The sequence below is a fragment of the Haliotis asinina genome, chromosome 13 (assembly GCF_037392515.1).
Source record: "Haliotis asinina isolate JCU_RB_2024 chromosome 13, JCU_Hal_asi_v2, whole genome shotgun sequence".
Classification (NCBI taxonomy): domain Eukaryota; kingdom Metazoa; phylum Mollusca; class Gastropoda; order Lepetellida; family Haliotidae; genus Haliotis; species Haliotis asinina.
Genome location: NC_090292.1, coordinates 54,632,731 through 54,645,612, shown reverse-complemented (window position 1 = coordinate 54,645,612; position 12,882 = coordinate 54,632,731). Strand labels below are relative to the sequence as shown.

The 12,882-nt window shown below is 46.2% G+C and overlaps 1 protein-coding gene across 1 annotated transcript in view; it reads right to left on the bottom strand.

Moving 5' to 3' along the window:
* Positions 1-1,701: 1,701 nt before the first annotated feature.
* Positions 1,702-12,882, bottom strand: part of LOC137259829 (tyrosine-protein kinase Fer-like) — a 43,601-nt gene continuing 32,420 nt past the window's right edge. Inside the window, exons 14-17 of the mRNA XM_067797449.1 lie at positions 4,158-4,281; positions 3,905-4,056; positions 3,437-3,559; positions 1,702-2,317 (exon numbers count right to left, since the gene is read on the bottom strand). Of these exons, the coding sequence (XP_067653550.1) occupies positions 2,178-2,317; positions 3,437-3,559; positions 3,905-4,056; positions 4,158-4,281 (539 nt within the window). The 3' untranslated portion in view covers positions 1,702-2,177. The remainder of the gene's footprint in view (positions 2,318-3,436; positions 3,560-3,904; positions 4,057-4,157; positions 4,282-12,882) is intronic.

Below are 12,882 nucleotides of genomic sequence, written 5' to 3'. Positions count from 1 at the left end.
CAAGGTTAAACTGCTGTTGATTTTCTATGAAGATTTATGGCACATGGTGTTAAGTCTTCTTCCTGGTGTAGGTTTGAGATAAACAGTAAGTGAGCATGCTTTTTGGATATTCCAGCAATATCACTTCAGGAACACTGAAAATGGACTTCATGTGCGGAATAAAAACCGGATATTTGTGACGAGTGACAGGTGACCGCGTTAACCGTGAGACTACCCCACCGTCTTGAACCAAACAACATGGGTGTACTTGAAGTAGTCTGTCAACAACATGTGCCGATTTCGGACGTTTGTATGCGCACAAGTCACATTTCCATCTAAAACAGCCTCTTCCTCTTGATTGTAGCGGACCCGGAAATTGAATCCATCGCAAGTCCTCATTAGATGCTCATCAGATCCTCACTAGTCTTGAGTTCTGAATCTTCAACTTCACCACATTTAGCAGAATTTGATAGTACACAGAGAATACATAGCTTTATTGGAAAAAGGTGTCATATGTTATCTGCCCTCTTCCTGCAGACTTCGGCATCGTCATAATCACCTTCCTCCTCATCTTTCTGCTGTGCAAGAGGTAGGGGAAGCAGTCATCGCCGGTGTGTTCAGTTGTGACAAGGAATCCTTTATCAGTGAACGAACATGTGAATTCTGCCACATGTCTTTCACATACAGACAGCTAGTGCTGCACCTCAGACTCATCTGTGGCATGTACAAAGATCTGCCCTTTACGGAACAATGACCAACATCTAATCTAGCTGAAATGAAAATATATCACTGAATGCATCCTTCATCCTCCCATCTCACTGACTTCACATGTTAAAACCATCACAGCACTTGAAGATTCAGCAAATTTCTGGTAAAAGTTCCTCTTTCAACACCTAAGAATCAAAATATGGTGAAGGTGCATCACAGGAAGATCAACATATTGGAAACAACGTCACAGACTAATTCCGATCCTGGTCAAGTGTACATGAGCGTCTCTGAAAGCAGTCATGGAGCCGATGGTGTGATGTCTCTTGCTGTGATAAAACACATTCATCCTTGGCTACATCCCCAAACCTGCTCCATTCTTTCTGAATCAGTTTTTCCTCAACAAGGTGATGACCGCGAGTTGGGCAGGTGATGACTGATGATAGTGATGACCAAGTGGTGATCAAGCTGTGTCACCTTACTGCATGGTGTCATGAAAACCAGTCAGAAACAATGTCAACAGACCAAAAGAAGACACTGAAATAAAGATACCTTTCTTGCAGACACCTTAAAAAAATCACTGAGGTCACATGCTGCACCATTTGTGACCAACCAACCTGACACAACCACAAAACTGCATCTATCCTGAATGGTCGCGAACCCTCCCATGCAGCTGGATTGTATGCTGTTGCTAGGTGACGGTAGGTCATGTGACCTGTACTGTCTGTTGACCTCTAGAGGTCGCTGCACTGAGATGGCCAGACGGTCTTGTTATACTGGTAGACGTGGTTGAACTCATGTCCTCTATGCATGACAATGCTGTAGATATGTCTCACATAGCTCCTAGTGGATACAGTTGATCCTGTTTCAGAATACTGAAGTGTGCCCTTATTTATCGGTCAGATGGATGATTACTTCCCTTAAACTCGTAAACAATCAAGAAATTATTTGATTATTTCAGGTCCTGAAGCAAGAGTGTCAAAGAAAAATGCATCACCAGAAAGATGTGTTTTCCTATTTCCACACTGACAGATTCATCCAATTTCCACAGAAACAAATCCAACCTATGCCTCCTGTTTTTTTCATTTCCTCAAAGACAGATGCACACTGTTTCCAGTGAAGATCCATTCTGTTTCCATTGTGACAAATCCACCTTATTTCCACAGTGACAGATTCACCTTATTTCCACAGTGACAGATTCACCTTATTTCCACAGTGACAGATCCACCCTATTTCAACAGTCACAGATCCATCCTATTTTCAACGTGTTATATTCACCAAAGGTCCGGTGAAGCATTGTCCAGCTCTGTTTTCACTATGTGATCCTTCCGCTACACATCTAGGACCTTCATTCATTCACTATTGTCATGACAACACCATCATACCACACAGCGTCCCATCTTATACACAGCTCATCATTCACACACTCGTCTCCAGTTGCACCACGTCACAGTGCGATATAGAAGGACATCACTCAGGTATCAGTCCCATAGTCAGATGTGCTTCCCGATTCGTTTCAGTTCCTTACAGATCTCCTCAAACTTCGGCCGCCGCTCAGGCTGGTACTCCCAGCATCTCAACATCAGTGAGTACACCTCTGATGGAGTTCCCACCGGTGCCGGCATTCGGTAACCTGCAACACAAAGACAGGCTTTACAGACATTTTGATCTCAGTGCTGGGCTAGTGGTGGACAAGAGGTGGGCAGGTGATGGGCAAGAGATGTGCAAGTGGACAGGAGGTGGGGAAGAGGTGGGCAGGTGAGCAAGTGGTTGGCTACAGGTGAGTTACTGGTGGGCAAGAGGTGGACCTTTCGTAGGAAGGAGGTGGGCAAGAGATGGGATAGTGGTGGGAGAGAGGTGGGTTAATGACATGGGCTCATGCTGGCTAGGAGGCCTGCACAAAGGCATTGCAAACATGGTCACCTCAGTGGGCTGCTAGTAGTGTGCACGAGTTGGGCAAATGGTGGGCTAGTGGTGGGCAAGAGGTGGGCAAATGGTGGGCTAGTGGTGGGCAAGAGATGGGCTAGTGGTGGGCAAGAGATCGGCTAGTGGTGGGCAAGACATGGGCAAGACATGGGCTAGTGGTGGGCTAGTGGTGGGCTAGTGGTAGGTTAGAAGTGGGCAGGAGTTGGGCTAGTGGTGGGCTAGAGGGGGGTTAGTGGTGGGCGGAACTGGGTTAGAGGTGGGCAAGTGTTGACTTAGTAGGCTAGTGGTGGAAAGGAGGAGGGCAAGAGGTGGGCAATGTAATACAAAGGCTTTGCAAACATGGTCACCTTAGGCTAGTGGTTGACAAGTGATGTGCTAGTGGTGGGTACGCTCTAGTTTGGCATGAAACAGTCAGCGTTCTGCTGTTTATCCTGTTGACAGTTACATAGATAGATTCTTTCATACAAATACATAAAATGAGTGATATACAATGTGATTAGGTTGACTGACAAAATGTCCACTTGCAAAGTTTGAGATTGATGGGATCATTGGATGAAGAGTAATTTATAAAAAGATGGGTCCACATGCATTTTATGCCAAACTATAGTGATGGTGAAGAGATGGGCTAGTGGTGATCAAGTGGTGGGCAGGAGGTGGGCTAGTGGTGGGTGAGTGTTGGGTTAGTAGTGTTCGGTCAGGTGAGTAGCAGGCCAATAGCAGATTGGCCAACCATGTGTCCATGTGTGGGTGGTGAGTGTTGAGCTGGTGGTAGGTGAGGTGCTGGTGAGTAGTCATCAGTGTCATCCAAAATGCATGTCTTACTCACCATCTTCGATCTTCTCTCGTGACTGTCCGTTTGTCCAGCCAGGGTAGGGTGTGGTTCCACAGGAGAATATCTCCCACATCAGAATACCGTAACTCCACACGTCACAGATTGTTGTGTATTTACCTGCCGATAACAGTATCAACAGAAGATAATTTGGACATAGGAGTGTTCTCCAAACAAACTAGTGGTTGATATAGTGAGCACATAATGACTCACATCAGAAACATCCTGAAAACACTGAAAATATTCTGTGGTAGAAATCTATTAATATGTGAAACCGTTCTTCTGAAGAGAGGTCTATGACAAAAGTGCAACCATTTTTCTGGGGTATCTATGAAAATGGTAAACTGTTTTGTTAGGGCAGGAATATGAAAGTAAACCAGTCGGGAGTACTAGGAGAATTTTGAAACCACTTTGTCTGGTGAGACTTTGTTAGGCGATGTGAAAGCATGGAGGCCGTGTACTGACCGTAGTTGAGAGCCTCAGGTGCCGTCCACTTGATGGGGATCTGCTTCATGCCCTCCGACACGGTGTACTCCTCCTCCTCTCTCGACATCCCGAAGTCAGAGATCTTCACGATGTTGGAGTCTCCCACAAGGCAGTTCCGGGCCGCCAGATCCCTGACAGGCACAAAATACACACATTGTACTCACAACACATTACACAAACAAGTGTGTATTCCTTCTAGACACAGCTGTGCAAACATCCTCAAGACACTGACCTGTGTATACACCCACGGGCCTCCAGGTACGCCATGCCACTGGCAGAATCCAGGCACATCTTCGTCAGCTGGGCCTTGTTCTGAGACTTGCCCTGCTTCCTGAGGAACCCAAGTAGTGCCCCACCTACAACACATAGCATGGAGTGATACCAGGGTGACGAGGGGTCCAGAAGGAACACGTGCAAATGCTTTCGCTGGCAAGATTGGAACTGCAAGTCTAAGTTTAGTAGGCAGACGCTCTACCACAGAGCTGCAAGGCCAACAAAGAAAGTGGGGGTGGATATGTTCTAGTTATTGTAATAAAAATCGATTACACATGCTCTTGAGTTATTGTTATGTAGCTTCATGATATGATCATCTACATTGCAATTATCCATCATTGATGGTATATATGCTAAAGAAAACACTTCTCCTCGGTTTTGGTAGACAATTTTCCATTACCCTTCTGTTTAACATTGTCTACCGAAACCTCGGAGGCATGTTCTCTTCAGTAGAATAACTGCGGGAGGTAGGGGTAGGTGGGAAGTAGTATAGGGAATGATAGTCCGAAAACACTTTTCAAAAACCCCTCTACAAAGCCTCATTTACTAAATGAGGCTTTGGTGGGACTATTAGCTCTTGCTATTATTACCCCTACTACAAAGCCACGCCATCACGTTTACCGTGACTTGGCAGGCGGTAACACTGTGCCGTACGGCACGATCAATAATTCTTCTCTTACAAATCCCCTACCCGGCCCATCCCTCAAGTAGTATAAGTTAGGTTCGTCGGCTTTCATATCCACTTTATCTATGTTGTAAGTTTTGACTGACCATATAGGATCGGTGGCTCGCTTACGGTTATGTTATGTTTATATCGATGAAACAGTTTAATGTGAACCGCCTACGATCTCTTTGGTGTTCATAATAAAGGCTTGCTGGGCTTTTTGTATTCCCTGTGCTATGTACTTTTTTTTCTCGTCCTCGCTGATAGCAGACTTACGAGACTTGGATCGAATATCTTGTTTCATTCCGTTATATTTTTTGAGTTCAGAGAGGATTGAACTAAACTCCTCTTCTGAGATCTTACTGTCAGAGAGTGCCGTGGAAATTCGCTCACTCACTGTGTTGAGTTTTGCTTCGGCCAGAACCCTGATCTCGTCGTGTTTCAATGCCTTACGATTAAGCCTGCGTGATACTAACTTAAGCGCCAACCCTACCAACCCTGCCACCCCAGCCGTTATTTCAATACCTAGCACTATAGGTGCAGCCACGATGGTGGTTAACAACCCAACGCCTGCCGCCCCTAGTCCCATGCTGGTTGCCATAAGGGTAGTGTCAGCCCCGTCCACGATATTGAAAGCTCTATTATATTTTTTACATAATGCTTTCCGCGTGTCACGGTCTTGTTCTAGTTGACGTTTCACATCACATAACTGCCTCAAGCGGAACCCATCTACGGTTTCTAACGTCTTAGCTACTTCCTCTACGACTGGGTACAGACCCATCCTATAATATATATTTTGAAAGATATTTTAATTGGGGTTCAGTTAAAAATCTATCAATGTATTTGAAGCCTATAAGTTCTATACTAGTATTCAGGGCAATAGGTGAGAGGTCAGTAAAATATCCTATGTTAATAAAAACCTCACTGGGGCTTATTAAGTGGTTTATAGGACCCGTGGTATCCTGTTGTATAACAATACGACAATAATCGGTTGTGTAATCCCAGCGTATTGACACCCCGGGTAAAATTTGGTGTACTATTGAGGGGTCTTCATCGAATGAATCCGTAAAGAAGACTTCTATGATGAGTGTGAAAGGGGGGGTTATTATTTCAGGATTACTAAATGTTAATTTATTTTCGAAGTAAGTTGATAACCCTTTTTTGTCGTGATCATCAGATTGTCTGTGTGATAATCCCCTCTCCGGAATGAAATCCCCGGCCCAGATACCGTTGTTCCTAATCTTAGTGACCCAATTATTTTCGTCTATTGTGATATAAGGTGAGGTGGGTGTTAAGTTGATCAGCCATTTAGGTTTTTTAAAATCTGGTAACGGCACCGGTCTGTACACGTTGTCTTTGAAGTGTAGGATGTATAATTCATCTTCCTCACCAGGCTGATCGAATCCCACTGTATCTCCCAGGTCGTTAAGTGTAGTGTTGGGATGATGATTAGTCATTATTATACTATTATGATATAATTTCCAACTGGTTTTCTGATAATAATTCAGGGGTTAACTTTATACCCATGAAGTGTATATTGTAAGGCAGGAAGATATTAATTAGTGATATCTTATTTTCTACGATCACGTTGACCCCCTGCAGACTGGTCTTGGAGTCGACACCCACCCGCACGTAAACGTTGCAAACTTGAAACTGGTGTCGTTTCACCCACCCGAGTTTGATCCCCTTCACGATCTCGACATCATTCCCCGATGGTTCCCCTAGGTAGACTTTGATGAACAGTGTTGAGTTTGCCGGTAGACTCTCTAGTATCTTGACCACGCCTTCGAATTCAGACACCAACTGCAATTTCACGTTTTGTATGGCTGGTTTACTCGATAGCATGTGGGCTGCTATAGTGTTGACTGGGCTGACGACTATGCTACGTCTCTGAGTTGGGACGTAAGCCACGAGCAGGGTTCCATTGTTTACGACTTTGTTTAGGTGGTTGTCTTTGTTATCCGTGAACACGTAAGGGGAGACGAGTCTAATATTGAGAAACCATTTGTTATCGGGTAACAACACCCACTTGTCATCTTCGGTGAAGACGAGCATATATGGTTTGTTTTTGACGACGGTAGTGCTCTCAACATCGTCTAAGTCGAACAGTTTACCTCCGAATGATGGGTATATTCTCCAGTTGTCATCACCGGTGTTGACGAGGGCGTACTTAGTGTTGGCTGTTGCTCCTGTGGTATCTATCATATCACTTAGGGCTCCACCGGAGGGGATTTCAACGCGTTTGTAAATGTTGTTTTTTAGTTGCAAGGCGTATGATTTACCATCTACTCCGGGAGCGTCGAAACCGCGTGTGTCTCCGAGGTCGGAGATCCCGATATTGACGCATTTTTTCACTCCGGGCCCTTGTGCGCTGGTCATGTTACGTGAAGCGTTAAGCTGAGGTATCCTATATTTACAGGATTATGATTTATATCTAACACCGATATTGTCAGTTCAGGTATGTTACCCTGGGTTAATCTCTTATACTGCCGTGGTGAAAACGACTCGGTTCTACCGTCGTTGAATTTCTCAGTTTTCACCGGCACTGCTCTCAGTATAGTGGAAGGGTGGCCTCCTTGAATGTTATACGTTGTGCTCACCTGACCGAGATGAATGTATAGCTCTCGGTACGGTACTAGTTCGGGTAACTTCGTGCCTGTGACGGTTGTTGTTGGTTTTATCTCGTCAGGAGACATACCGAGTATCCTCGCTAATGGTCGGCCGAGCCTCAAGGAGGTTCTTCCGTTGTTGATTAACACCACTGTGCCGTTTGAGTCGTTCATCTTGAGTTCGGCTCCCAGGGGTTTGAAGACCTCGTCGTTTAGCGAGCACACGCTGTAGTAGCCGTCAGTTATTTGACTGCGAGTTCCACTGACGAACAGCTTATTGTTGCTGATATTAATGTTAGTCCATTGCGGTAGGTAGGTGATATCGCAGAGTGCGACTTCGAGTTGACCTGACGTGTTATCGATCGCGTGCGTCAGCTGAACGGCCTCACCGCTCGTTATTCCAGGAAGTGTTATGTACATATTACATATATATTTATTTATATAATAGTTTTAAAATGTATTCCCCTGGTGTGTTTTACCCTAAACTGGATGTAGATTTCTCCCCCATGAAGATCGTGGTTGCTCCTGAGTTGTATTTCAATGCCCAGCTTTTAGATGTGTTCGATAAGTATAAGCTTATGGTGACTAACATTGAGGCAGTCCACGCGTGGTTCAACAACCCTATGCAGTTCTGGCAGAATCAATTCAACTTTGCTGTGTGGTGCGCTACAACGGGGTGTGGTGTGGCATTGACCGACACTCGGCGTGGACCGCTAAGTCAGTCTGTGTTCAAATTCCACGTGTACTACCAGGTCAGACGTATCCTTAAAGAGATCAGTGCCCCCCTCCCACAGGATAAAGCGTGGGACGCAACAAACAACCCATACGATAGACGGGCCTATGAACGTATTTGTAATGAATTCGAAATAAACCCGAAGACGGATTGGCGTTTGCCGGGGCCGAACCACGGGTTGGGTATTCCTTCTGATGGCGTGCGATCAGTGAAAGAACTCAGTGATCTTATACTGAAACAAGGTAAACTACGCCCGGACTTTGCTTTGTCGAGTAATGAATGGAGGGATGATCGTATGAACTTTAAAGGTGGTGTTGCTTTCACAGTCCAGAAAGTGGAGCAGTCAACCGCAGACGGGTGGAAAATGTTCATGCTGGACACATCGAAAGGATTCACTCGTGCTGGTACAATACGCTTGAACGACTCGATTCGAACGTATGTGTGGTCGCTGTTGGGTGCGCAGTCGATGACGCGTTCTAACATCCTCGGTAAGGGAACTGCTTACGACGCTCAGAAACAATTCGTTTCCAACGTTGAGGATGCTATTAATTCTCCAGTTGATCTCCCGCGGGCCATCGAACGCTACCAAAACGTGTTAGAATACGCCAGATCGAAAGTTAACTACGTGTTCGGTGTGGGGCTGTATATGTCTCCGAGTGATATGCAACTGAGAGTAAAAAAAGTGGTGGGTTATAACAACGAAATAGTCATAGCCACGAAGGATCAAAAGTTGGGTATCAACCCCGATATTAACACCCCACATATCCCACACACCCAACCACGTGAAACGGGTATAGTTGCGCCACCACCGGAGCCTAAAGTTCATGTGGAGGTACCCCCTGGGGGTGTGGGGGTTTCCACCACCTATCAGCAGCATATTGATAATAAAACAGCCTTAGTGATTGGTGGGGTAACTTTGGGACTTATTTGGTTAAAGATTTCTTAGCCGCTACGTACACCAGGCCCGCCACGGCGACGATGGCTGCCCACAGGTTTTGACTGAGCCACATGGCAGTTTTAGACAGAGCGCCCAACAACCACGAGACGATGCTACCCAGGATGCCGGGAAGGGCTTCGGCGGCTTTACCAGCCAGTTTAGCTAGGCCTTCCCCGAGTTTTTTGATCCAGTCTTTAACACCCCCACCGCCACTTGGAGTTCCCCCGCCGGCACTTGGGGGTGTGGGGGCACCCCCCACCAGTGACACCACCAGGGTTGATATAATGAAACCCAATGCAGTCAGAATGCTGGCGATGGTGATCCCTTGCTCCCGGAACAATATCCGAATCCTGTTGGCTAAAGTTGTATCTTCGTTCAGTATTCTATTGATTGTTTCCCGAATGCGACTGATCTGGGATCGAAGATGTTCACGATTCGAGGAAGCGGCTTCCAATCGTGTACGTCTCTCGTCTTCTAAATCACGTATTCGTTCATTGATACGATTCTTCATATCATCGTCGTCAGTTTCGGTGAGTTTGGTTTTTTCCCTAGCGATGTGCTCGTCGATTTCGTTCAGTTTCCCCATGTTGTTCACGAGTTCTCCACGCACGCGTTTCACGGCTTCGTCTAAGCCGCGCAGTTCCCTTACCGGAAAGTCAAATCCCGGTAACGGTTTGTCCCAGTAGGTACTCAACAGTTTTTCTATGCTGTCCGAGGCTTCTGTAGCACGCTCTGGCGTCATTTCATCTATAGTGGTGAGGTGGGATCTGGTAGCTTGCAGATCTTCTTTAACGGTCTTAGGTATTGCACCACCGTAATCACGCATGTTTAGATGTTCACGGATAAATTCAGCACCACCATTGCGGCTGGCTAGAGTTGACAAGGCCAGTGGTTTTTTAGTGATCTTGTTAAAGAGGTCAACCTTTGGGGCAGACTTAAGACGTAGAACACCCTTTGTATCAATAAAAAAATCCTTATGGTATCGACCCTGGGGTTCAACGTAGTTTTTATCACTTTTTAAACTTTCGTAATAATCATTTACCGTTGTTTCTAAAAGTTGTTGGCTCAATGGCAAACTAGTAAATGAGGTCTCCTGCTCATCATCGAATGCCTGGGCACTATCGTCCCACATATCATCCATAGGTATGTCTTCATCCATTAGTATTAAAAATATATTTCTTTTATATAACAATGTACGGTAGAAAATTAGATCCTTTCAGAAAATTGAGAGAGCCATTAGGTGCCAGAGCCGTGCGACAGTCGGTGACCATCACCAACAATCCCAGCAAGATAGACCAGAACCAAACTCTGCTGGTTAGATTTCCAAACCTTGGTGAGAATGACCTCATTGTACCAGGCACTGTTCGACTGGCGTTCAATATCACGTTGACCTCCGACAACGACAAACGCGAGCTAGTGCGGAACGTGGGTCGAGCTATCATCAAGAAAACGACCGTCAAGATCAGCGGTAACGAGGTACTGAGCATCGACGACAGCGACGTGTTTCACTGCTACAAGGATCTCTGGAAAAGCGAGAGAGAACGAGTCAATGATGTGTACCAGGGTATCAGCAAATCAACCCGGGCGCGTATAGGATACGTCTTCACGCAAGACCAACAAGACAAGCTATCGGACGGTGAAAAGGCTATCGCTCTAGCATATGGGAATCGATTCTGCGTGCCGCTCGACTTCGAGTTGCTCACGGGACACGCGCCGTTTTACCAGGCCGCGCTGGGTGATAGGCTAGAATACGAGCTCACGTTTAACGATTATAGCAAAGTAGTGCGTACGCCGAACGGTGATGAGGCCAGTTATGCCATAGACAACATCTCTCTGGAGTTCGACATGGTCACTAGCCCGGAGCTGGCCAGGCAGGTTCGAAGCCAGTACTCTGGGAAGATGGCTATCCTGTACGATCGCGTACTGAGGCATAGATCAGTCGTGCGAGACAAGAGCGACACTGTGTGGAATATCAACCTGAACGTGCCGGCGCGATCGATGAAAGGTATCCTGGTCGTCCCCGTGGAGGATTACGATCCATTCCGGAGGGACAGCGAGAAGTTTTTCAACCCCGAGATTGAAAAGGTGGAAGTGACTATCGAGGGCGTGCCAAACCAGCTGTTCAGTCATGGTATGAGACCACACCAGCAGTGGGATGAGATAAAAAAGCTACCAGTGGGGGATTACATAACAAAAGACCTGGACCTCGGCTCCGTGCAGATCGGTGAATACCTGACCACCAAGTACGCCCTATGGTTGGACATGCGATCCACGGATGATGATAAACTGCACGGTAGCGGGCGTCGTATAGATAACGGTAGCGAAGGGATAACCATCCAGATTAATAAGAAGGCCCAAACCGCTGGTAAGTTGAAATTATATCTGTACGTAATTATGGACGCGCAACTTAATATAGACAATGGGAGATTCGTGCAAGCCATCTACTAGTGGGGGGTACCCCCCCATACCCCCCAACAATAAACTACCCCACCTACCCACTGACCCACACTGCGCTATCATATGCGGGCAGACTGGCTGTGGGAAGACCGTTTTCGTGTTGGATATGTTGGAGGGTTACTACAAGGATGTGTTCGATAACATCGTTATCATGTGCCCTACTCTGAGCATGAATAAAACATACGCGCGACCTTGGGTGATGACGGACCCGGACGTACACAAAATCGACCCTGGAACACGCCTGCAGGACTGGTTGAAAGCTCTTCACGAGAAATTTAAAGGGGAACCGACGCTGTTTATACTGGACGACTGCAGCGCTAATCGCGAGATAACAAAAAAGAGAGACATGCTATCGTACCTGGCCTTCTCCGGCCGGCATGCAAATCACAGCGTCTGGGTGCTAACGCAGAAGTTCAACTCGGTGTTGAAAGACCTCAGGGAGCAGACGCGATGGGTGGCCTTATTTCACTGCAAGGACAGGGATTCGTTCGAGGAGTGTTTGAGAGAGAACGATGTGATGAGTAAATTAGAACGGGAACGGGTGAAGAAACAGCTCGCTGAAACTAAACACGCTAAGCTCGTTCTAAAGACCGACCAACCAGTAGCATATATAGTTTGCTAAGCAAAGCTAAGTAAAAGCTAAGCAAAGCTAAGCAAATGCTAAGCATAGCTATGATATTTGAAGTATTTGTCGTGTGCAACTTAACTTTCATTTCTCTGTGTTTTGTTTGTATTGGGTATTATATAGTTAAAACTAAATCTTACTTGTTATATTATAAGATGGAGTGTGAGGAATTGCTCGAACAATTGTCTGTGGAGGGTTCCCCAACTGGGGATTCCCCCATGCGAGAGAAACTGGTGGCGTTGGCTGTTGGCGGCAAAGCCAAACATTACTTTGGAGACTACACCCCGGATAAAATTCACAAAATGTCAGCCGAAGAAATCGATAAGCTGTACGCTAGATACGAGGCCCGGCTCGGAGCAGAAATGACAAAGACAATAGGATCTGCTATGACCCAGATATACACCGGTATTGTATCACAATTCCTTCCCATTCCACCAGAGCGCCGACTTTACCTGTGGGAGGACCTAGATAAAGACCCTTTTATCGAACACGCCGTGAGCTCTATCAGCTGCGGGCTGTACCACAAATATGGTATGTTGTTGGCTCCAGTGACGGCGGCGATTATCACGGCAAAACATTGCCAATTTGAGAGAAAGAATAATAATAATAGTATAGATGGATGCTGCACAGGAGGAGACCCCAGTGGATTCACAGGAACC